The 21,545-nt window shown below is 37.2% G+C and overlaps 1 protein-coding gene across 19 annotated transcripts in view; it reads left to right on the top strand.

The window, feature by feature from the left end:
• Kmt2c (lysine methyltransferase 2C) overlaps window positions 1-21,545 on the top strand; it is a 239,306-nt gene that overhangs the window by 50,007 nt on the left and 167,754 nt on the right. For all 19 annotated transcript variants that reach the window (XM_063250791.1, XM_063250795.1, XM_063250781.1 and 16 more), the window contains one exon: window positions 18,640-18,728. In XM_063250791.1, the coding sequence (XP_063106861.1) occupies window positions 18,640-18,728 (89 nt within the window). The remainder of the gene's footprint in view (window positions 1-18,639; window positions 18,729-21,545) is intronic.

The raw sequence follows: 21,545 nt of genomic DNA, 5'->3' as shown, positions 1-21,545 counted from the left end.
AGCAGCTATAATAATATCTTCTGTCCTGTATTGTGACAACCAAAAATGAATTCAGAGGTTTTCAAATTCTCTAGGGTCACAAGGTCCCCTGCTTACTACTGTTTTGTGTGCAGGATCTGGATCATCAAATAACGTGTAAACGTTACTGGCATGCTTAGTTTAGGGCTCACCACAGCAAAAATTTGCAAAATAAATAAATAGATTTTGGTTATAAATTTAAACCAGAATAAAAGTTGATAACTGATTGTTCAAGATACTTTACCGCTAAATGGGATGTTATTGAACAGCTTTTAATTTTTTTTTTTTTTTTGGTCTTTTTCCTTTTTATCGGTACCGGGGATTGAACTCACGACTGCCTGCTTGCAAGGCAGGCACTTATGCCGCTGAGCTAAATCCCCAGCCCCTAAATTTCATTTTCTAATTTGGATTATTTTACTGGTGAGGGTATTCTCTGTCTATCTTTTTGAGGCAAGCTTTCACTATGTGGTTCAGGTTGGCCTTGAACTCACTTTGTAGCCCAGGCTGACTTCAAACTCCCAGCGATCCTCCTGGCTCAGCCTCACAGGCATGCGCCATTGTGCCTGGCTAAGGGTTTTTTTTTTCCTTCGCCTATAACTGAGCCTAATGCTTGTTTTGTTTTTGTTTTTTGAGACAGGGTCTTGTGCTGTAGTTCAGGTTGACCCTGAACTCACTATGTAACCCAGACTGGTCTCAAACCCTCAAACCTAAGCCACACTGAGTGCTGGGAAGTGTGTGCCACTATGCCTGGCTATGTGAAGCTTTTAAAAAAATTTATTTATATATATATTATGTGATGCTGGGGAATGAACCTAGGGACTCATGCATACTGTATACCACAAAGCTATGTCCCTGGACCTATTTATAGCATTTTTAAAAATTTTTAATTGATATATGTACTTATTGGATAGAATGTGCTGTTTTGGCAGATGTATACATTGTGGTGTGATTATGTTAAGATAATTGATCCATCACCTTACATATCTGTCATTTTTTTTGTAGTGGGGACGTGTATAATCCATTATTTCAGCAACTTTGAAATATGTAATACATCATAATTAACTATGGTTACTATGCTGTGCAGTTGATTCCAAAGACTTCAGTAGCTTTTTGTTAACATCTTCCTCCACATCTAGCTTCTGATAATCATCATTCTACTGTATTTTTATAAATTATACTTTTAAAATTTTTTCATGTAGGAAGATCACACTGTATTTTTTTCTTTTTTCTTTTCACTTAGCATAATCTCTGGGTTCAAACATATTACCATAAATGGCCGGATTTTCTTTTTTTTTTTTTATGCTGAGTGGCATTCATTGATTATATTCAGTTACATATATTTAAAAAACCTCTTCACCCATCGATGTACCATTAGGATACTTAAATTCATCCCGAGTCTTGGCTGTTGTGAGTAACGCTGCAGTAACTATGGAGTGCTGGTGTGTTGTTAACACAACTAATTTTAGTTGTTTTGTATATATACCCAGTGGTGGGGTTTTTGAATCAAATGGTAATTCTGCTTTCAGCTTTATGAGGCTCTCTGTATTATTTTCTGTAATTACTTTGCTAGTTTACAATCCAATCAATGTATGCAGGTATTGCCTTTCCTCTTTATCCTTTCCAGCATTTAATCATTTGCCTTTCTGATAACTATTCCAACATGTGTAAGGTGATACTTTCTTTTCTTTTCTTTTTTTTTTTTTGGGGGTGTCTGTTTCCTTTTTATCCGTACCTGGGATCGAACTCACGACTGCCTGCTTGCAAGGCAGAAGCTTATGCCACTGAGCTAAAATCCCCAGCCCCTCTTCTTTTTTTTAAAGACTAGTCAAATGCAGTGGTGAGAAGGGGGGAAAGAGTAGAACAAGGAATTCAATCTGTACTGACTGTGAACAATCAGTTGAGATAACTCACTACCTTAGGACCAGCCAAGGTGATACTTTCTTGTGATTTTTTTTTTTTTTTGGGTCTTTTCCTTTTTATTGGTACTGGGGATCGAACTCACGACTGCCTGCTTGCAAGGCAGGCGCTTATGCCGCTGAGCTAAATCCCCAGCCCCTTTCTTGTGATTTTAAAAAAATTTTTATTTAAGTACTAGGAATCAGACTCAAGACCTTTTGCTTGCCAGACAAGTGCTTTGCCATATCCCTGCCCCTCTCCTTGTGATTTTTAACTTGTATTTCTCTAATGGTTAATGATACTAAGCATATAAATGGCATTTTTATGTCTTTTCAGAAATGTCAATTTGGCTCTTTTGCCCAGTTTTTAAAATCAAGTTATTATTATTATTTTTTGCTATTGAATTGAGTTTCTTATGTATTTCGTATATGTATATTTTGAATATCAGATCTATGACTTACACATTTTTTTCAATTCTGTATATTGTCTTTTTACTCTGTTACCTATGCCATGTAAAAGTTTCTTAGTTTTGTTTAGTCACACTTGTAAGTTTTTTTCCCTATTGCCTGTGCTTTGGGGTTTGTCTAAAATTTGTTGCTAAGCTCAGCATGGTGGTATGCTGCTGTAATCCTAGCATTCTGGGAGGCTGAGTCGAGAGGATTTAAGGTTTGAACCCAGTGTGGACAATTTAGCAATTTGGTGAGACCCTGTCTCAAAATAAGAAATAAAGGTTGGTCATACAACTTAGTGAGAAGGCCCTGAGTTCAGTGCCTACTCAGTACCACAAAAACAAACAAACAAACAAACAAAATATTTTCAAAAGATAGTACAAGGCATTTTCTTTTAGGGGTTTTATGGTTTTAGATTTTATGTTCAGGTCATTAACCACTTAAAAATTTCTCTGTAGGAGCCAGGATTATAGCTCAGTGGCACAAGTGCCTGCCTGGCAAGTGCAGGGTCTTGAGTTTGATTCCTGGTACCAAAACCAATTTCTTTGTGTATATATAGGATAAAGGTATAGTTTACCTTCTACATGTAGCCTTCCTGTTTTAACTAGCATCACTTATTGAGGAGACTGTCTTTCCCTATTAATGTTTGCGGCATCTTTTCTGAGAAAAATTGGCTGAAAAATGGTGGGTAATTTCTGGGCTCTCTGTTTTATTCTGTTGGTGTTTGTGTCTGTTTTTATGCCTATACTATGTTGTTATGTAACTTTGTAATATGTTGCAGTGTGTGTGTGTGTGTGTGTGTGTGTGTGTCCCTTTGTTCTTTTTGATAAGATTACTGTGGCTCTTCAGGATCTTATATGGTTCCATATAAATTATAACATAATTTCTGTAAGAGGCTTTGGAATTTTGACAAAGATTATATCGAATGTGTCAATCATGTTGAGTAGTGTGGGCATTTTTACAATGCCCCTTCCCTCCCCCCCCTCCCCTTCCCTTTCTTTTCTTTTGTTTCTGAAACAGGTTCTCGTTGAGTAGAACTCACTCTAGAGCCCAGGCTGGCCTTGAACTTGAAGTGATCCTCCTGCCCAGCCTCCTGCATGCTGGGCTTACAGGAATGTGCCACCACACCTGGCCAAACAATATTTTCTTAAAAATTTTTCTTTGTCTCTTTCTTTGTTATCGGTACCAGGGATCGAACTCATGACCACACACTTGCTAGGCAGGCGCTTATGCTGCTGAGCTAAATCCCCAGCCCCATCACCAAACAACATTAATTGACAAACATGAGTGACCTCCCTTTATGTTTTCATTTTTTTTTTCTTTTGTAGTGTTTAGTAAGCAAATCTTTCAGCTCCTTGGTTAAATTTATTTATAAGTATAGTGTTTTACTTTTTTTTTTTTTTTGTACCTGGGATTGAACTCATGACCTCATGTTTGCCAGGCAGGTGCTTATGCCACTGAGTTAAATCCCCGGCCCTAGTGTTTGACTTTTTATAATGCTATTATAGGCTAGATACAGTAGAGGAGTACTGTAGTCCTACACTCAGTAGGGTGAGGTAGGAGAATGCTCTGATTTCTTTTTACTTTATTGTTATTTGTAAAAATGCTGCTAGTTTTTATATGTTGACTTTCTGTAATTTTACCAAACCTTTTATTCTAACAGGTTTTTGATGAAGTTTCTAGAGTTTTCTGTATATAATGTCATGTCATCAGCAAAACGAGACACTTTTACTTCTTCATTTCCAATTTAAATGTCTTTTCTTTTTCTTGCTTAATAGTTTTGACTAGGATTTGTAGTACTCTGTTGAACAGAAGTGTTGTGAATGGACATTATATTGTTGCCCCTGATTTTATAGAAAAGGCTTTTGGTTTTCCCCTGGTATGATGCTTCTCATATGTGGCCTTTATTGTACTTTTATACTTAATTTGTTCATTAAAAAATCATATAAGATACTAAGTTTTTGTCAGGTACTTTTTCTCAACCTATTAAGATGATCCTAGGTCACATTTGTTGATTTGCATATAATGAACCATTCTTGCATCCTAGGAATGAATCCATGTGATCATAGTGCTGTATTCAATTCAGTTTGCTCTCTAGTTTCGTTGAGTTTTTTTGAGACATGGTCTCCCTGAATACTTTGGCTGGCTTTACACTCGCTACACAACTAGGCTGGCTTTGAATTTGTAGCAATCGTCTTGCCTCAGCTTCTCAAGGGCTTGGATTATAGGCATGTGCCACTGTGCTTGGTGGTTTGCGCTATTTTGTTAAGAATTTTGCAACTTTTTATCAAGGATAAAAGTCTGTAGTTTTCTATTGTGTAGTGTCCTTGTCTAGCTTGGGTATCAGTAATTCTCAGCATTTCCTGCTGTTCATGTTTTTGAGAAACTTGAGAGGAATGTGTGTTTAATTTTTAAAAACACTTGTTATAATAAACTGATTACTTCAGCTTTGCAGTACGTTTGAAAACCAGGTAGTATTTTTCGTTTTCAGACTTTTGCCTGTATATGTGTCTTTGTGTGTTAGCTAAACTTGCTTTGGCTATTCACGGTTTTGTGTGGTTTCATATAAATTTTAACTGTCTATTTTTGTGAACCATCAGTTTCAAGGCTTTTCATTTGCTTTTGGAAGGTTTTTATCCCCTCAGTTTCCTTATTTGTTATTAATCTGTTCAGATTTTCTTTTCTTTTCTTTTTTTTTTTTTTTTTTTTTTTTTTTTTTTTTTTTTTTTTTTTTTTTTTTTTTTTTTTTTTTGTACCAGGGGTAGAACTCATGACCTTGTGCCTGCAAGGCAGGCACTTATGCCACTGAGTTAAATCCCTGGCGATTTTTGTTTCTACACAATTCAGTCTTGCAGGATTTTTTTTTTTTTTAAACTCTCTAGGAATTTATTATTTCTTTAGGGTCATCCAGTTTGTTGGCACTTCCTTACTTAGTTGTCCTTAGGATCCTTTGCATTTATATGATCAGCTGTAATACATCCATTTCATTACTGATTTTTTAAAAAAATCATCTTTGGGGCTGGGGATTTAGCTCAGCGGCATAAGCGCCTGCCTTGCAAGCAGGCAGTCGTGAGTTCGATCCCCGGTACCGATAAAAAGGAAAAAGACCAAAAAAAAAAAAAAGTCATTTTTGTTTCTTAGTCTAGATAAAGGTCTGCCAGTTTTTCTTTTTAAATGTTTTGGAAAAATCAGTTCATTGATCTTTTGAGTGCTTTTTTTTTTTGCTTTTATTTCATTTCTGAGCTGATACTCTTTCCTTATATCTGCTGACTTTGGAGTTTTATACTCCTTGTGATATAAAGTTCATTGTTTATGTGAGGTCTTTTTTAATATAGGCAATTATTGGTGTAAACTAAGATGTTAGAACTGCAGCATTTTCTAAGTTTTGGTATGTTATGCTTTCATTCTCATTTCTTTCTCAATTTTTTTGAGTTTCTTTTTGATTTGTTTGACCTGTTTGAGAAGATTTGCAAGTTTTTCAATTTTCTTGTGTCACTAATTTATAGTTTCACATCATTATTGTCAAAAAAGGAAATGTGGTATGATCTCATTCCTCTTAAATTTGTCAAGACTTTGGTCTAATCATCTGTCTTGGAGAGTGTTGTATGTATGCTTGAGGGAAGTATATGTTCTGGTGCTGCTGGGTGGAATGTTAGGTCCATTTAACCTCCAGGTGTTCAGGTCTGTGTTTTTCTTACTGAATTCTTAATTTTTAAAAAAAGTTTTTGGTCTTTTTGTGATGGGGTTTTACTATACTGTTCAGGATATCCTTGAACTCACTCTGTAGCCCAGGATGGTCTCGGAACTCATAGCGCTGGGATTACAGGTGTGAGTCACCATGCCTGGCTTGTAATTTGTGTCTTCTCTTTTTTTGATCAGTTTTGCTAGAGACTTGTCAACTTTATGTTTCATTTTTTTTTTTCTTTGTGGCATTGGTACCACTGATTGTTCTTTAATTGTGGTTAAAATTGACCGGCGCAGCCCCTCAATGAGACAGGAGACGCTCTTGTGGGCGACAGTTAACTGCTGCTTTATTTACGCGGGCTCTGGTTTATATATTCAGCCGTGACCAATCACAGGCTGCCATGAGGAAGCAGGGCGGGAATGGGACGCAGGCTCTGGCTACTATATCCAGCTGTGGCCAATCAGGGGTTGCCACAGAGTCTGCACGGGGAATACGGAGTGAGCACGAAGTGCGCACGGGTTGGCTAATTTAAAGAGGGACGTAACGCATTGCGGAAGCTGGCGTGGTCCTTAGTCCCGGGTGGGGTATGGTATGTTGAGCGCCTGTGCCCAACATAAAATATACTGTCCATAACATTTATCATTTTAGCCATTTAAATATACAGTCTTAATTGCTGATTTTTTATTTTTATTTAGTTAAAAATGTTTGGTATGGGTTTCTCCTGTGTTGACCCAGACTGGGTTGAACCCATGGTCTTCTGAGCTCAGCCTCCCAGGTTACTAGGATTACTGGTGTGCAGTACCATGCTTGACCTCAGTGTACAATTTAAGAGTGATCAATACTCTGATTCCATTGATAATTTGTGCAACTGTCATTACCATCCATCTCCATAACTCCTTTCATCTTGTAGAATTTATTTATTCTTCATGCTTATTAAGCAGCACCTCCCTCTTTGACCATCCCTTCAGCCCCTGGCAAACACCATTCCAATGTGTGTCAATGATTTTGATTACTCTTAAATACTTTATTTTAGTGGAGTCATCCAGACTTTCTTTCATAATTGACTTAGTTCAGCAGAATGTCTTCTAGGCTCATCCACACTGTAATATAGCCTATGCTAGAATGTCTTTATTTTAACTGGTGAATTAATTAATTTGGGGGAGTAGTGAAAATTGAACTCAGGACCTTGTGCTTGCCAGGCAGGTGCTGTCTCCCAACCCCTTCTTTCTTTTGTAAAACAGAATAATATTCTGTATGTGTACCACTTTGTGCTTCTGTGTATATCCTTTGATGGGCATGTTGGTTGCTTTCATGTTTTAGCTGTTGTGAATAATGCTGCTAGGAATACAAGTGCGGACATACCTCTTTTACATGTTTTGGATATCCACCCAGAACTGGAATTTTTGGGTCATATGGTTCTAATATGGAGGTGGGCTGGCTGTGTGTTATTTTTCAGAGTGGCAGGACCATTTTACTTTCCTGCCAGTAGTGCGCAAGATTTCTTGTTTTTCTACAGCCTCTCTAACATTTTACTCTGTTAATAATGGTGACCTTGATGGTTATGGTATCTCCTAGTTATGATTTGTGTTTTCTTGTGCCCAATCATGTGGAGAAATGTTCCAAATCTCTTCCTCATTTTTAAATTGCATTGTGTCTGATTTTTTTCCTTAAACATATTATATTCAAATTGATTTTTACATAGACAATATAGAATTGGGCCTTAAAAATAGAAATTTTGACACTATTTTAATTGGTGCATTTAGAGCATTTATGTTTAATATAATTATGGATATGTCTGCATGTGAGTTCATTTTGTTACTTGGTTGTGGTGAGCTTTTAATTTCTATTTCTTAAATTTCTGGTTGGTGGTAGTTAGTTAGTATCTTCTCTTTGTTGGCCTGATTTCTTCTGTTTCAGAATTTAAAAGTATAAATGTTCATGTGAACATTCTGTAATAACTAAAGTGTTCATCAGATGGTTCTAGCTTCTGTATCATTGTCATTTTTTCCTTTTCTTTTCCGTTTTCCTTTCCCCTTTTCTTTTTCTTTTGGTGGTTCAGTCTGGCCTTAAACTCATTATGCAGCCCAGGCAGGTCTCAGACTCCAAGTGATCTACTTACCTCAGCCTTCCATGTACTGGATTACAGGTGTGCATCACTATACCCAGCTTGTCTTGTATTTTTTTCAGATTTGGAACATTTGTAGTTCGCCATGTAATTTTGGATTATTTCCTGGACTTTTGAATATTATAAAATTGTGGCTTTTACAAATGCAGAGGACCTTCGTTTTTTGATTTAGCAGGCCCTTGGCCTGAGTAGGTTTAGGTCACAAGTTTTAACTACTCTTCTGTGGGCTGTGGTCATGTCTGCTTAGTTTTAGAGCCCTTGTAATGTGGTTCTGTATGTATGGTTTGTGCAGTTAGATAGTGTTCAAGTCAGGATAAGTTTATCTCTTTAAACATTTTCTGTCTCTCTACCTGCCTTTTTTTTTTTTTAATTGTGCCAAGTATCAAACTCACAATCTTGTGCTTGCTTGGCAGATTCTTATGCTTGTGCCCCTGAGCCCTTGTCTGACTTTTTGAGACAGGATTTTCTTACTGCAGTTCAGGTGGGTCTTGAACTTACTTTGTAGCCCAGGCTGGCCTCCAACTGACAGCAGTCCTTGTTCTGCAGCCTCTGGTGCTGGGATTACAGGCATGATCCATCACGCCTGGCTACATTTATTGTTTCTTTGTAGTAAAAACATTCAAAAATCCCTCCCCCCTTTTAAAGCTTTTTAAAAGTATATAGTATATTACCTGTAGTCACCCTTTCTGAGCAATAGAACACTAGACTATTTTTACTTATTAGTACATATTTGCCATATATTGTGCCCACATTCATCACAGGGAATTTTTACTTGTACATAATATATTTTGATTTTTTTTTCCCTCCCCATTCACTTCCCTTCCCTTCAACCCTTCTTCCCCTCTCCATTTATAGAAGCTTTGTTTTCCATTTTTCTTTTTAAAAATCCCTTTTCCTTCTGTCCCCCTTTTCCCTCTTTTTCCACCTTCACATTTGAACATGTTCTTTTTATTTCTTAGTATCTTACTTTCCATTTTGCTCCTTGTTTATCCTTGGAGTTATGATCTCAGGAAGCATCCATTTACCTACAAATGACTTAGGTTTAGCCTGTATGGCACAGTGGTACTCTGTTATGTATAAATACCACATTTTCTGTATCTATTCATCTGTTGAAGGACATGTGGGCTGTTTCCAGAACTTGGCAGTTACAAACTATGCTGCCATACATATGGGTATGGGTATGCATATATCACTGCATTGTGATGCTTTTAACTCTTTCAGGGAGATGCCTAGAAGGAGAATAACTAGAGTCAAATGGATCCTCTAGGTTTACTTTTTTGAGGAATTTCCAAAACCATTGATTTCCATAGTGGTTGTACCAGTTTATACTCTCACCAACAACGGAGAAGGGTTTCTTTTTCACCACAACTTTGCCACTCTTAGTTACTGGTTTCTCGATGATAGCTATTCCTTCTGGAGTGAGATGGAATTTCAGCATTGTTTTAATTTGCATCTCTCAAATGACCAGTGATGTTCATCATTTCTTCATATATTTATTTGCCATTTGTACTTCTTCATCTGAGAAGTGTCTGTTCATTTTAGATGTCCGTTTGTTTTTTTGTCTTTTTCCTTTTTATCAGTACTGGGGATCAAACTCACGACTGCCTGCTTGCAAGGCAGGTGCTTATTCCGCTGAGCCAGTCCCTAGATGTCCGTTTTTGTATTGGATCTTTGAATTTGTAGGACTCTGATGTTTTGGAGTTCTTTAAATAGTCTACATAAGACCTTTGAGAAGTAGCTGGTAAAGTTTTTTTCGCATTCTATAAACTGTGAAGCTGTCTCTTCACAGGGTCTTTCTATGCAGTTCAGGCTGGCCTTTGAACTCACTATCTAGCCTGGGCTGGCCTCAAACTCAGAAGGATCCTATTGTTCCTCCAGTTGATTCTTTGTAGTATTTCCTGTGCAGTTGGGGCTTTAGAACACCAGCTCTTATTTCTTCTAACTATAACTTAGTACTCATTGAGTGATATTTCTGGGTTTTAATGCTGCTTTTAGTAAGAGAGTAGTTTAGTAAACGTTCCTCCATCTTCTCTAGAACTAGAACCCTTTAGTAATTCGTTGGAATTTTGTATGTTATTAATTAATTAATTAATTAATTTTGATACTAGAAATCAAACTCAGGACCTTGCGCTTGCCAGGCATGCTCTTTGCTGCTGAACTGTATTCCTGGCTCATGCATGTATTTTGAAAATGAAAAACAGTGTATTTTTAGTTTTTCATTATCTTTATTTTGTTTTGATGTGAGAATTTTATCTGCAAAACACAAGTGGTTGAGTGTTCATCCCCTTTTAATTCTTTGAAACAGGTGCATCTACATTTGTGATTAATTCTGTGTTCTGTTCCATGTTTTGGTTGGTTATGCTGTCAGTGTGATTAATGCTAACCTTCATAGTTTGGGAAGGCTTCCTTTCTTTTTTCTTTTTTTAAGTTTGATAGAATTCATCTGTAAAGCCATCTGGTTTTGCAGTTTTCTTTTTGTGAAGGCTTATAACTACCAATTTAGTTTTTCTAATAGACATTCAGTTATTCATATTTTCTATTTCTCGTCTTAGGTTTCTTTTGTTAATATGTGCCCTCTAAAGAGTTTCCATTAAAATTGTTGAATTATTGGCATAATTGTATAGTACTTTCTCAGACCTTTTCAGTGTGTGTGTGTGTGTGTGTGTGTGTGTGTGTGTGTTGGGAAATGAATCCAGACTTTGCACTGAGCTGTATCACCAGCTTTTTATTTTTGATTTTGAGATAGGATCTTGCTAAGCTTTTCAGACTGGGTTTGAACTGTGATCCTCTTGCCTCAGCCTTCCGAAGTGCTGGGATTACAGGCATGTGCCATCTACCAGGTTTCTTTTAGTTTTTTTTTTTTTTTTTCTTTCTGTCTGTCTGTCTGTCTTTCTTTCTTTTCTTGCTTGCTTGCTTGCTTGCTTGCTTGCTTGCTTTCTGCTGTGGGAAAGAACTCATGACCTTGTACTTACCAAGCGTCTTTTAGTTTTTATACTGGTAATTTTGATCATTTTAGCCAGAGACCCATTGATTTTGTTATTTCAAAGAATCATCTTGTGAATTAATTGAATTTTTAAAATGGCCTACTATTTCGTTTTTGTATTACTGTTTTCTGTCTTCATCTATTTTTTCTACTCACTATGGGTATGAATTGCCTATTTTATTTTATGTTGCATTCTTGGAGTTTGAACTCAGGACCTCATACTAATCCATAATCCCACACCTTTGCCTCATCCTCTAAGGCAGTTGGGATTATAGGTGAGTGCTACCACACTAAACTGGCTTGCTCAGTTTTGGAAAAACCCCCCCCCCCCCATTTCTTAAGTGGAGGTTTAAGTTAATAAGTTGAGATCTTCCTTGTTTTCTGATATAACTGTTTCAACTAGATTTCCCCTATTCATTGTTATTTAAATCTTACACATAGTGAAATACTGTGTTTTCATTTGTATCAGTTCAAGTTATTTTCTAGATTTGTGATTTCTTTCTTGACTAGTGGTTATTAAGAATTACATTTACCAGCCAAATATTTTAATGTTTTACATATCTTTTTCTTTAATTCCATTGTGGCCAGAACATACTGTATGTGACTTTCAAGCATAGTTTAGGGATTGTGTGCTTGAGAAGAGTGAATGTTCTGTTGTCATTGGATGGCTGACAGTACCAGTGCTAAATCTTCTGTAATAAAGCAGAGTTTTGCAATCTTTGTGTGACTTTCAAGTTTCTTTTTATTTTTTATTTTTTTGATAAGGCTGGCCTTGAGTTCACTTTGTAGCCCAGGCTGGTCTTGAACTTGGAATAAGCCTCCTGCCTCAGCCTCCTGAATACTGGGATTACAGGCTGTGAGCCACCATGCCTGGCTCTAATTTTCTTTTCTTTTCTTTTTACTGGGGATTGAACTCACAACCTTGCACTTGCCAGGCAGGTGCTGAAGCTACTGAACTAAATCCCCAGCCCTAAGTTTCTTGTACTTAAAGACTTGTTATTAGGTACATACATACTGACATGCTTATCATGGAACTTCTGTCTTCAGCTGTTGTAAAATCATTCTTTGCTCTAGATGTTTTTCTGTCTAGCAATGTGGTCACTGTAGTTTGCTTGACTCTTCTTTCCTGCCCTTGCCTTCCTTCCTGTCTTTTTTTTTTTTTTTGTCGGTTTTTGTTTGATTTTTATTTTGAGACAGTGTCTTACCATATAGCTCAGGCTGGCCTTTAATTCAGTTAGTTGCTGCCTTAACCCCCAGAGTGCTGGATTTACAGGAGTGCACCACCACACAGGGCCTTCCTGTTTTCCTTTCTGTTTTGTTTTGTAGAAACATGATCTCACAGTGTAGTCCAAGATAGCCTCGAACTCATGATCCTCATGTCTTAGGGATGCTGGGATTATAGACATGGTCTACCATGCCAAGTCCCTAGGTTTTTTTGTGCTTAGTGTTGTCATAATTATTTTGTGTTTCTACCTAGTTGTGTCTTCATTATATTTCTAAAATGTGTATGTTACTGACTGCATGTCGTTGGGCTTTAATTTTTGAAATTTAATGGGACAACCTGTGCTTTTTAATGGTAGTGTTTAAGCTGCTTGCACTTTGTATTTGTGTGTTTAAATCTGCCTTCCAGTTTTTTATTTTCTTACATCTGTCTTATTTCTTTCTTTTTTTTGTTTTTCTGCATTCTTTTGGATTGAGTAAGCGTTTCTTTAGAATCTCTTATGTCTTCATTTGGGCAAAAAGCTATATATAATTTTTAATCTGTATTTCTATTTATTTAGGTGATTTGTTTGCTTTTCAGTACTGGTACTCGAACTCAGGACCTTGTGCTTACCAGTCAGACACCATGCTGCTAAGCTATATCCCCAGCCTAGCCTGTTTTAAAATTAAGTAATTACATGATTACATTATGCATTTACATCATGCATTTAAACTCTAGAGTTCATTTTCAAGTGGCATTTTTTCTTTTGAAATGTAACAATTAGTACACTTCTGCTTTTTTCTATGCTTTACACATCTGTCCCTTTGTACACTAATTCCATTTTCTTTCTTTCTTTCTTTCTTTCTTTCTTTCTTTCTTTCTTTCTTTCTTTCGTCCGTCCGTCCGTCCGTCCGTCCGTCCGTTCGTTCGTTCTTGAGATTGGGTCTCACTGTGCAGTTCAGGCTGGCCTTGAGCTACTTTGTACCCTAGGCTGGTCTCGAATTTGCAACGATCCTCCGCCTCAGCCTCCTGAGTGCTGGGATTACAGGCATGAGCCACCACTCCCGGTTTAATTTTATTTATTTATTTATTTAAATTGGTACTGGGGATCGAACTCACGACCACCTGCTTGCAAGACAGGTGCTTATGCCACTGAGCTAAATCCCCAGCACCTAATTCCACTTAATTTCTTAACAGTTGATGCAACAGTTGTTTTTGCTTTATATAAGTAAGAAATTTAGAAGTGAGGAAAAAGGTTTTTGATATTTACATCCTTATTTCTGTTCTATATATCCAGGTTTTCATTGGGTACTTTTATCTTTTTGTCTGAGAGATTTCCCTTATCTTGTAATAATGCTCTGTTGATGAAATAGTTTTCCACTGTTGTTTTTAAGAATATCTGCTTGTTGCATTTTTATTCAGTGTCTACAGGATTTCTTTAATTTTCCCTTGAGCACTTTAAATGTTTTCCTTGTCTTCCTGCTCATATAGTTTCAGATGAGATGCTTGCAGTCAGTGTACATTTGTTACTGTGTAAGAAATGTGTATTTTCTTCGTGAATTTAAAAGGTTTTCTGTTTGTTATTCTTTTTCAGCAGTTTGAATATAAAGCACCTTACTGATGTATGTTTGTGCTTATCATACAGTTTGCAAAACGAACAGCTATTACTTCACTAGTTGTTTTCTCTTCTTCCCTCTGACCCCAGCCTGACCCTCGTTAGACAAGTTTGTGTTGTCCTAAGGGTGCTGTGGTACTATGGTTGTCCTTTCTGAATTTGTGTTTTATTTTGAATAGTTTTAAAAAATGCCTTTAAGGTCAGTGAGATTTTCTTTTGTTGTTTTTAATTAGATGTTGTCTAACCTCAGTGAGTTTTGTTCATATTTTCAATACTTAAAGGGCTGAGAAAGGAAAAGCAAGAAAGATACGACTAAAAGAAGAAAGACAGTATTAAAAGACATGAACTTTATGCTCTCATAATTAGACTTCAAACTTACGTTAAAGGCTGTAACTTGGAAACACTTGAGTTAGCATAGAAATGTTTTATATCTAGATATCTGGCTGTCCCTCTGTCTGTCTGTCTCTGTAAACATGGACCTTGTTAACTGATGTGAGTTTGCCAAGTATGACCATTGTCTTCTGTGTTTTTGTTTTTTTTTTTTTTTTTTTTTTTTTTTTTTTTTTTTGTGTGTGTGTGTGTGTGTGTGTGTGAAGTTGGTTTTATTGAGACATGGTCTCTCTATTCATTTCAGGCTGTCCTTGAGCTCACTTTGTAAACCAGGCTGTTCTTCAACTTACAATGATCCTCCTGGCCTCAGCCTCCTGAGTGCTGGGATTATAGAGTTTCACATGCCCACTTTGACCATTATCTTTTGTACAGAGAAATTAGTATTTGATTAGTCAGAACAGTTACATATCTGAAGCTCATGAGTAGAAAAAATAGAGATAATGAAATATGAGAAATTTTAGAGGGGTAAGTTTGTTAAGTTGGTTCATTAGCTAGAAGGAAAAGAATTTCAGTGAGCTGCTGAATGTGAGAAACATGTCTTGAATAGGATAGATCAGAAAAGAAAAAAATGCAAAAATTAAAGTAGAAGTTCTTGCTGAGAGGTAAAGTAACAGTGCAGACAAATAGTATTTTGATAGTTTATAAGCTACATGAAACATCTGTGATAAAACCAATCATGTCAAAAAATAATAACGTAGATCATGATTGGATAGCAGAGAAAGAATTTCAGAGTAGACCAGGACATTGGTCTAGAAGATTAAGTGAAAAAGCCACAGCTAAGTTGTGTATTTGTCAAGTTTCTTTAAAATGGGTATTCACAATTAAGACTTGTCAGAGATTAAAAGTTGGCTTCTGTAATATCGCCTTAATTTCCTGTTTTTTTTCTCCCCATTGTTAACAGCCATGTTGTTATTTCAATAATGGTCTCTGTCCTTTGGGCTTATGGTCCTTTAGTCTCTGTCCGAGGTTCTTAAGCCAAAAGTGATCCTTGAAATATTTATTCTTTGTTTGAGTAGATTCAGACACAGACACGCGACTGGTGGAGTGACTTATCAGTGTGTGCTAAACAAGATATCTACATTCTTGTTTATAGTACTTTGAACTGGGCTGTTTTGTTTATCAGCTTCTGAAAGCAGCTTGTTTAATCTTCCATCAGGATCAGTTATCAATGTCTTTACTGTTGTGTAAATGTTCAAAAGTTTGTTTCATATAATTAATGACTTCAGTATTCAGGCCTTCAAGCCATTTATCTTTTTTTGTGAAAATTTACATTTGTGTTTTTATCTTTTCATGTTTTCTTTTAACTGCATTTTCTGACAGACTATTGGATTCTGTATTTTGATCCAGTCTGCCAGTCTGTGCCTTTTAATTGGGTAGTTGAGGCTGTTAACACTGATACTTGCTGAAATGTGCAGAGGACTATATTTTCTATCATGTACTCTTTCTGTGTTGGTGACTCTTGTTTTTCTCTTCTTGTAGTTTGTTGTTGGTTATACATTGATGTTGCCTGGTGGTTTGATTTCATGAGGTTTCTTTTAGCTTTATTGTTTCATTGTTTCTATTTAGGATATTTGTGGCTATTTTCTGGAGTGCTGGTTTTGTAGTTTCCTTTCTGTCACTCTCTTTGTCATTCTGCCTGTCTCTGTCTTTGTCCCTCTTCCCGTGTCATCCCTGTCCCTTTTACTGTCTCCCTTCCCTTACCCACTCTCCCTTTCTCACTCTTCCACCACTCTCCAGCTCTCCCACCCGCTCTCCCTCTCTCTTCATCTCCCTCTTCTATTCCTCCATCTCTCCCTCCTCTTCTCCCAATTTCCCTCTCCCTTTACTCTCCCCAACCTCCTCCCTCTACTTTTCCCCTTTTCTTTCTCCCCAGGGTCTCATTATGTAATTCAGGCTGACCTTGAACTCATTGTATAGCCTCACTGTGATCTTCCTGCCCCAGCTGCCCTGCCCCAGCTGCCTGGGAGCTGGGATTATAGGCATGTACCACCATGCTTGCCTCTCTGACTACTTTTAGAATTCCGAGTTTTTGTTGGCTGTTTGGCAGTTTAATGAAGATACGTCTTGGTGAGCTGCTCTTTTTGTCATAGTTGTTTGGTGTTCTGCTAGCCTCATTTGTAAGTTGAATTCTCATATTTTAGAATTTTCTGCTATGATTTTTTCACATATTAATAATCCCATCTGTGTTATCACTTAGCCATTTTTCTAACTCTTAACTAGCCTTAGGTAGATTTTCTTTTCTTTTTTTTACCGGTACCGGGGATTGAACTCACAACCGCCTGCTTGCAAGGCAGGTGCTTATGTCACTGAGCTAAATCCCCAGCCCCCATTAGGTAGATCTTTTTAGTGTCATCTAGTAGCTGATGATGGGGGGGAGGTCGTTTTCTGAGCACTTCTTAATACACAGTTTTGTCCCCTACCCTCTCTTCGGCCCACTCTTCCCCTTTACAAAACTTTGTTTCCACCACCCCCCCCCCATTTTAAAAAAACCTTTTCTTTCTTTTCAGCCTGGAAAACATAATGTGAGTGAAATAAATGAGGCACACAAACTTAAATACCATGCAGCATCTCTCATTTGAGTAAGGCTGTGTACAAAAACCACAATGAAGGATGGGTAGGATACAAGGAGATAGATCTCTTACAAACGGGAAGGAGTCCAAGTTAGTGTGGGGAGAAGAGAAGGGGAAGCAAGTAGAGTAAGAATGTGTCGCTTACAGGAGTCTAATAACCTCTGTGAGGTAAACATATGTCAAATGAGCTAAGGTTAATAACAAGAATGCAGATGAGGGAAGGAGATGGGGGGGGGTAAAAAAAAAAAACTTAAGCTGTATTATGTACACATGCCCATTCCCCAAGATGATTCTAAACCGCATGTATTGCAGATATGTACTAATTTTTAAAAAGATAGTTGAAAAAAACTTTAGTAAACATTTTTTTCCTGGTCTCAAGTTTTTGTTCTTTAAACTTAAAACATAATTACCTAATAAAATGTTTTCACTATACCTCACTTACGTGTAGTTTAAAGATAATTATTATTTTCTTTGTTTGAACAGTAAAATCAATCTTTGAATGCTTTTTACCTGACCACCATTTTTCCATCTTCCAAGTTTTGTAGTCTGTGCATCTAGTTCTGCCTCCTTATTCTCCTCCCCTCATGAGGTTTGAAAGGGTACTGGTTTGGCTCTTTGACTTTAGGAGATACATACATATATATATATATATATATATATATATATATATATATTTTTTTTTTTTTTTTTTTTTGTCTGCTTCGTTTTAATCGGTACCAGGGATCGAACTCACGACTGCCTGCTTGCAAGGCAGGAGCTTATGCCGCTGAGCTAAATCCCCAGCCCTGACTTTAGGGTATATTAACAAACTTCTAATATTAAATCAGCCTTGTATTTTGATTATATTAACTTAATTTTTAAAAAGTCCATAGTTTTCAAATTTTGGAAGCTGTCCTTTTTTGGCAGCTTGCAGTAATTTACTGATGGTGCTCTCTCAGCCCATTCGACGCTGCAGTTCAGGGAATTCTGACAAAAGCAGCCAGTGAGTGATCAGCACTGCTGTGCAGCACCATGGCACTGCTTGCTGTGAGGGCTGCCATCTTTTTTTTTTTTTTTTTCTTTTCTTGAGTCAGATGTTATTGATACGTGTAGATCTGCATAATGGCCACAGTCGTAATAGTGAATTTGTATTTGGACATGATATAATTTGTTTCTTCTCACTCATTCCTCCACACTCCCATCAGCCCTTCCTCTTCTACTCATTTACAAAACTTTGTTTCCTTTCTCCCCTTATTTTAAAAACTTTTCTTTCTTTTCCCTTTCTCCTATCTTATTCCCCTCCCCATTTGAACATTTTCTTCCTATTTCACAATACCTATTCTGCATTTTGGTCCTCATTTACAGTTATAGTTTCTCACACCAGAGAAACAGTGCAGTATTTACACATGTGTGTCTGATAATTGCACTTAAGAGCATGGTCCTAAGGTGCAGCTGTTTACCCACAAATGTCTCACCTTGCCCCAGTGGAGGGTACTTCAGGAAGTGAGGGGTAATAGCGCAAGTGTGCTCACTGGTTCTGTCCTCACATTCATGGTGTAGAAAAGTGACCAGGAAGGGTATTATTTATTTACTGTTTGATATGGGAAAATGCTAGAGAATGCCTAAACTATTGTATTTTATAAACCTTTAAATTGTGCTTAATGTAGAGTGTAAATACTGTATAAGTCCTAACCCTCAACATTTATATACATGTATCTCTCTTTGTAGGCCTCGAAGTAGAGGAAAAACTACAGTGGAAGATGAAGATAGTATGGATGGTTTGGAGACAACAGAAACAGAAAATATTGTGGAAACAGGTATCCCACAACTTTCTAAGACTGAAAAAACAATATACATAGTAGCTTGCATTCATCTACACATTGCATTTAGCATATATGTAGCAGTGTTCTAAATTGGCATTTATTTATATACCAAATTGTAAAATTCCCATCTGCTTAAATAGTTTGCTAGCAAGCCACAAAGTGAAAAACTGAGTATTAACTCTTTTCCTTGATTTAGTAGGAATTATTTTACGTTTCTGAATGTGCATTTTTATCACAGTGAAATTAAAACTTGAAGAATTAGTAATTGTAGTAATTAGTACAGTTTACTCAGCATATTTTTAACTTCTGACCCTCAGTTATTTAAAGCATATTTTGTTGGATACATATATAGAGGAAAAAAGCTTTCATTAGCAAATGATATGAACTACTGAATTTAAAAAATAGTTTCTGGCCTGTAAGACTTCAAAGTGCCTTTAGTAAGCCCATGTGTATTGTGCATTTGCAGGAGGGAGATTGAGTTCTTCAAAATTTATGGCAAGTCAATGACTTAATAAGTCAGCTAAAGGAACTGAGTTGTACGCTGTATTCAGAGGACAGTCTCACTGTGGTGATATTTGTAACAGCTGTTGGGTAGTATTTAGACTAATACTAGGCTTTCTGCCTGTCTGCCTGAGACAGAGTCTTGCAATGCAGTTTAGACAGGCCATGAACTCACTTTGTAGCCCAGGCTGGTCTTAGACTTGCAATAGCCATCCTGCCTCAGCCTCCCTAGCCTTTCTTTCTGATGTTGAAGATTATCTTGATGCTTACAGAATGCCATTCAACTTTTAGAGAAAAATTAGAGAAATTGCTTTGTCTGGAAATGCGTCATGGTTGCTGCATAGGTTTTAAGTATAATTATAGCTATAATTTTTGGAAAAGCTTTAAGTAATCTGCAGTTCCCATACTCCTTTCTGATAGTCTAGTTAGAGTAGCAAAGTGAGGCTTGGAAGTTCAGAACTCTTTAAATTCATGCTTTCATTATCATATTACTGTGAACTTGAATTTATATGAACTCTATTAGTTTTTTTTGGTAGGATTTTTTGATACTGTACACAGGTTTTTTTTTTTTTTTTGGGTGCTGGGGATCGAACTCACAACCTTGCTTTTGCCAAGCATGCACTTGTGCTGCTGAGCGAAATCCCTGCCTGTACACAAGTAAAAGGACATGTGGCCATTAATTTTCCTCAAACCCCCGCCTGGCTTTGAACACACTTTTCCCTTCCTTCTTGTCACTTCCTGAAGCAGTTCTAAAGTCTTCTTTGCTTTGAAGAAGAACTTTGAAGTTCTTCTTTGCTTTATGAGATGCAATTAAAAGAATCTGTTGAGTGCTGCTAGTGATTATCATTCAACAAAAGGCTGCAAGTGCTGTGGTGCATCCCCATCGCCCTTATTCTCTGGCTTTGGCACTGTGCGATTTCTGGTTGTTAGCCAAAGCCAACTAACCATGACAGGTAAATGTTTCGAATTTATTCAGAATGTGGAGGCAGCCACAACAGCACAATTAAAAGACACAGAAGTGGACTTCCTGCACTAGGTCAGTAAGTGGAAGAACTTACTTGGGATAGGGGCTGAAAGTAAGGGGAGTCTACAGCCATACCACCCTGAGTGTGCTCGATCTCGTGAGGGCACTCAGGGCAGTGTATTTTTATTTTTATTTTTTTTTCACTTTTTTTGAGACAGGTCTTGTTGTGTCTCTCAGGCTAGTTTTTTTTTTTTTTTTTTTGGTCTTTTTCCTTTTTTATTGGTACCGGGGATTGAACTCACGACTGCCTGCTTGCAAGGCAGGCGCTTATGCCGCTGGGCTAAACCCTCCAGCCCCCAATTTCTGTTTTAAATATAGGCTGGGTTGAAGTGATCCTTCAGCTTCAGCTTTTTTATTACTAAGTACTGAGACTGTAGGCACACACCACTACTTTTGGTTGTCTTTTTGTTTTGTTTTTTTGAGACAGAATCTCCCTTATGTAGCCCATTATGGCCTCAAACTGAGTGATCCTCCTGCCTCTGCCTCCCAAGTGCTGGGATTACAGATGTGTGCCACCATGCCCAGTTGGCTTGGCGTGGCTATTTTATTCTATTCTAGGCAGGGTCTCAATATATGTATTTCAGGCTAGCCTTAAACTCACTAGGTAGCTGAACCAACACTGTATGAGAATTCTTTCTCTTCTTTCCAGCATTTGCTATTCTTTGTATTTTCTTAAATTTGCATTTTACTGGAGTAAGAGGATAGCTCATTGTGGTTTGCCACACCAGTGTACCAAAATATTTACTCTATATTCTAATAGTTTCAAATTTCCAGGCTTTATGTTTTAAGTCTTTAATGTGAGTGGATTTTTGAATATGATTGGAGACAGGAGCCTCCTTTCTTCTGAGTATATAGTTTTCCAGTACCATTTATCGAAGATACTTCTTTTTTACTGGTGTATATCCTTGCTGGCTTGGTTGAAACTTAGTTGGTTGTGGATACATAAATTTATGTCGTTTCTTCTCTGTACTGTTCCTTTGACCTCCATAGCTATTTTTATGCCAATGCCATGTTTTGTTTATCATAGCCCTTCCTCCCTCCTTCCCTGTCCTGTCCTCCTGTGTTCCCCTTCCCTTCCCCCTTCTCCATTTCCCCTTCCTCCTTCCCCTCCATTTCCCCTTCCTGTTGATTATGGATGCTTTAGAGACAGATTGTCTCACTAAATTGCCCATGCTGAGCTGTTATTCCTGATCTACCTCAGTGTTTTAAGTTACTAGAATTAGAGATGTATGCTTCTGCATCCATGCCTGTAGAGTTTTGAAATGTGAGTTGTGATGCTTCTGGAT

Source organism: Cavia porcellus, unplaced genomic scaffold (assembly GCF_034190915.1).
Source record: "Cavia porcellus strain 051 isolate PalLab524CR breed Dunkin Hartley unplaced genomic scaffold, mCavPor4.1 scaffold_6, whole genome shotgun sequence".
Taxonomy (NCBI): Eukaryota; Metazoa; Chordata; class Mammalia; order Rodentia; family Caviidae; genus Cavia; species Cavia porcellus.
This window is presented reverse-complemented; position numbering and strand designations above follow the sequence as displayed.